The sequence below is a fragment of the Clytia hemisphaerica genome, unplaced genomic scaffold, assembly GCF_902728285.1.
Source record: "Clytia hemisphaerica strain Z4C2 unplaced genomic scaffold, Clytia hemisphaerica genome assembly, whole genome shotgun sequence".
Taxonomy (NCBI): domain Eukaryota; kingdom Metazoa; phylum Cnidaria; class Hydrozoa; order Leptothecata; family Clytiidae; genus Clytia; species Clytia hemisphaerica.
The window spans coordinates 79,853-84,218 of NW_027103716.1; the positions used below are offsets into that span (position 1 = coordinate 79,853).

General features: G+C 35.2%; 1 protein-coding gene across 1 annotated transcript; it reads left to right on the top strand.

The window, feature by feature from the left end:
* The first annotated feature begins 203 nt into the window (after nt 1-203).
* LOC136804243 (BRO1 domain-containing protein BROX-like) lies at nt 204-4,366 on the top strand. Its single transcript, XM_067060943.1, has 11 exons — nt 204-344; nt 503-742; nt 931-1,026; nt 1,339-1,411; nt 1,545-1,653; nt 1,887-1,976; nt 2,222-2,307; nt 2,609-2,690; nt 3,376-3,526; nt 3,703-3,853; nt 4,163-4,366. The coding sequence occupies exons 1-11, from the start codon at nt 241-243 to the stop codon at nt 4,268-4,270; spliced, it is 1,290 nt and encodes a 429-aa protein (XP_066917044.1). The 5' UTR covers nt 204-240; the 3' UTR covers nt 4,271-4,366.

Below are 4,366 nucleotides of genomic sequence, written 5' to 3' on the forward strand. Positions count from 1 at the left end.
ATGTCACAATATGACAAAGATGATATACTTTTTCAGCCGTTTATGATTGCAGATTCCAAATCACACCAGTCTCAATAAACTAAAATTTGAACATAAATAAGTTACAAAGGTCCATGCCTCATTTTATTTAGGGCAAAAATCTCAATTTTTTAGTGTTAGGTTGAGAAATCAAATCCGTTTAAAAGTCTTCTATATAGTTTATACTTTCTTTTACAGATTTAAAATAATTAAAGTACAATTATGGCACATTGGTTTCATAGAAATCCATTAAAAGCGTCAAAAACGCAAGATTTTGATGGTTTAAAGAAAATTGCTAAAACTCCACCAGCAGCAAAGATTTGTGGGTAAGACTTCTTTAGAAAATCCGATCAATTTCTTGGATAAATACTTCACTTTTAGTAATACCAATAATTTATGTTTAATCCTCTGTGTATATTTTTCTGTATTAAATTTGTCAGGTGTATACAGGTATATGCTTTATTAAACATCATTATTTTTTCAGAGATCTGCGAGTATATCGAGTGAAAGCACTTCAACAATTGCAAGATCCTAGAAACGCTGTTGAGCAGGTGGAGAAAACAGTCAACGAGTATCTCTCATTATTCTGGGGTTTACTTGAGGATGTCAAAGGGCCAGTTAAAGAGGGAGAAAGTGCTCCTCCAACTTCAGCATCAGGGGAAGCCAAATTACAGAAGATTGAAACTTTTAAATGGAGCCATTCTATATGTGGTAACACTGCAATGTATGCGTAATTTTAATTAAGATTTTTGAACTTTGTTTCTTTGATTTTATGAATTTTATATAACTTAAGGTTAATGTTTACTTCACATCACTTCCTGTTTCATTTGAGCATAGCAGAAAAAAGTCCACCACTATATGATTTGATACAGGCTTCCAAATGCTACATTTTCTTGTTTTGTTTTGTTTCAGTGCTGTTCCTGATGCCAATTACGAATTAGCCTCTGTGTTGACAGAGTTGGCTTTGTGGTATACCAAACGTGCCTCTTATCTCTCTTCGAATGAAAAGTGAGCAATCAATAACCAATTTTTTTCTTTCTTAATATCATAATTGAGCTCATTCATGCGCCTCCCAAATTTATGATAAATTGAAGAAAAAAAATAATTGAAACATAAAAAAGCCATAAGATGTCTAACCAAATTAAATGGAAATATGACACATTTTTTTAACTATATTTCGATCCTTACATGTTAAGTTCTTCTTTATCATTTAAAAAAATTAACATATAAAGTTCTGTGTCCGGAAATTTTACGACTACATACAATTCATTCTAATTGCTCATTTTCAATATATTTATCTTTCAATTTGATTAATTTCAGTTTGTCTGACGAAGAGGCGAAAGAGGTATTCAAAAGCTTAAGACAAGCTGCTGGTATATTCATGCAAGCAAAGGTATGGGTTTCATGGTTATTGTACCTTTCTCGATTTTGTTTTCGATAAGATATGATGAACTGACGACCAATTTTTTTTAAAGGAACTTAATGGAAAGGAAAATTTAACAAATATTTTTTATCTTCATTTTTAGAACATCTGTGAAAGTAAACTAGGAACAGGGCTGGTGGAGAAACACAGCGATGCGGATCCACGCGTTCTTGATGCTTACCATCTCCAATGTTTAGCAGAAGCTCAAGAAGGTACTTTTTTTATATGATGAAATTTATTTAAAATCTTAATTTATCTCATCAACATTCATGATAACCGTTAATGTGTAATTCCCTAAAACTTCCAGGGATAGACTCTCTTCTACTTTCACTCATATACCTTAGAATCTCTATTTTTCAAGACGGTTACGGTTACGGTTTACGAAGTGTTTTGTTGAGAAGTTTCAAAATCTGAATTGAATTTATTTGACGCATTTCTTTCATAGTAACGGTAGCGAGAGCAGTGGAATTAAAACACAAATCGACAACCATCACAGCTGTCGCACTGGGAACAAGTAGCTTATTTTCCAAAGCAGGTATTCAAACGGAAACAATTTGTTAGATTTAGTAGTGTTATTCTCTCAGTGCCACGGGTTATAGCATAACTTTGCAGTTTTGTAAAGGTTTGAACTTACTGACACTGTATAACTTCAGACCGAAAAAGTCTGCATTAGTGTAAGGATTAGGGGTATTTAATTTTTTTACAAATAGATTCCTCGTAAAACTCGGCAGAGGTACTCTTGCTTGTTCTTGTGATAAAGGATTCACCTTTCTCCTTCAGACGATTCATTAAGAAGCATCGATGCTGCCAAATCTGGAAAATGGAGACGTTATTTACAAATAAAAAAGAACATCTACTTGGCATATGTAAGCCCACCTTACACCTGACAACATATAATTAATTATTACATCCCGTTTTTTGAACCCCTAATTGAACCCCTAATTGAACCCCTCAGTTTAGCAATCACTGTCAAGGGTTTCATTTTAAAGTTTTACTTTTTTTAAGATTCAATCGTAGATGCTCGTTGAGGAATCGTGCTCTGAGCTGATTTTCGTCCCTGCTGGTTTATCTCAAAACCAAAATGATGAAAGATGCAGCTTCCCGATTCAAATAGTTATGCCTCTATTTCCCTTACCTGAATGCTTTTGCTTTCTTTCTCAATCATAGGCGCACAGTTTCAAAGGCGAAACGCTTTTAGCAGAAGATCAATGTGGAAATGCAATCAGATCACTCCAAGAGGCTGACAAATGTAAAACATCATTCCCATTCCTTTTTTTCTAATGTCTTCAAATATTCTTTGAATCGTTTAGGATTCGGGAGATCATCATAATTTTAACGTTTATTTCAAGTGGAAGGGGGGGGGGGGTGGCAGGGACTTTTAAATCCAATTTTTGAGAAGAAAATTTAACTCAGCCTAAACTTAAGCCTCCCCCTCGCTAATTTTACAGTATTGAAGAGGCTAAAGCTGCATTACCCTCCTCGATTGGCCAAGTTGATGAAACCCTTGTTTAAGCTGCTGGTGTTCCCTTTACAAAAGCTGATTGACTTCGTTCAGTTGATATAACTGGTTAAGAGTATACCAAGATAATTACAACGACAATAGACTACTTTTGGGTGCCTGCCTAATAGCCGCCCCCCCCTCCCTCCACTAATTAATTTTCCGAAAATTTTCCACCCAGGACATTCTTACTCCAACCCCCAGCTTATTAATTTTTGGGAAAATGTTTTTGAAAGCTCCCTCTTTTGTCTTAATTCTGCTGTATTAGCCTCCTTTAAAAAAATAGGTACCCGAGGGTAGTCACAATACGAAATTTGATTGGTTGGGACTCGCTAGTCTATTACATTTTTCGTCCGTCGTCGTGATTATACAGATTTACTTAATCTCACTAATATATATTATTAACCTACAAAGCTGCTTGCCTTTTGTCATGCAGGTTACAAGCTTGCAGGTCAACTATGCAAAGAATATGCATCTACGAAGGGGCCTGGAAAATCTGCTCGACCGGACGCTCATCAGTTTTTTCGAAGACTGGGACCGATCGTTCATCAACGATTGGAAAAAGCCACTCATGAAAATGGATTTATGTAAGTTTATAACGATTGTTGTACTTGTTATAACAAGTCCGGTTTAAAATTAAAAGATCAATCGATGCAAGTGCAGTTTTAAATTGAGTTAAAGCTAGGTAAGTAGGTTGAGATTCTTATTCCTTGATAACTATATTCCAATACTATATTTCTCAATGTTTCTTTTTAACATCCAGATACCATCAGAAGGTACCAGAGGAAACTCCTGAACTAGAGACAACAGAAATTGGAATAGCAAGTCCTGTTGAATTTGCCTTGCCTTCCCATAATCCTCGGTGGAAACCAGAAATCTTTGCGGCTTTTGACGCTGGAAAAGCTCAGTCACAGGTCAGTAATGGTATTTTGATGGGGTGTACTGTAATTGTATTTGTTGCTACTGCAGGTATTTCAACACCTTGTTGAATGGTAGAAAAGGAAGTAAATCTTGCTAAAGTTGTTCTTTAAAAAACCATTAAAATCTTGTTGAGCTATAAGATCCTCATATTCCTCATATTTTGACAAAGTTGTCAAAAGATTTTGAATACTGTCATCTGACCTTATATGAGAACCCATTAATGAGCATTTTATTTCTATAAGTGGGGGACCACCTACCCAATGTCTATATTTACACCTAAAGTTTCTCATATTTTTTTTCAGATGACGGGAAAAGATAAAGAAGACAACGAGAAAATTGAACCAGTCAAAGAGATTGATGATCCGAATTCCGCCGGGAATAAAAATGAAACTGGTTGTGTTATCTCATGAACATTCTTGACGCCTTTTGCACTCATTTACACCCGTCACGCCCATCTTTCATTCACAATACACATTTACTCTTATTGGCTCTTTGAAGAGAATTTG

Coding starts and splice junctions, on each gene's coding strand:
- LOC136804243 (XM_067060943.1), top strand. CDS start 241: ATGGCACATTGGTTTCATAGAAATCCATTAAAAGCGTCAAAAACGCAA. Junction 743..930: donor ATATGTGGTAACACTGCAAT/GTATGCGTAATT, acceptor GTTTTGTTTCAG/TGCTGTTCCTGATGCCAATT. Junction 1,654..1,886: donor TTTAGCAGAAGCTCAAGAAG/GTACTTTTTTTA, acceptor TTTCTTTCATAG/TAACGGTAGCGAGAGCAGTG.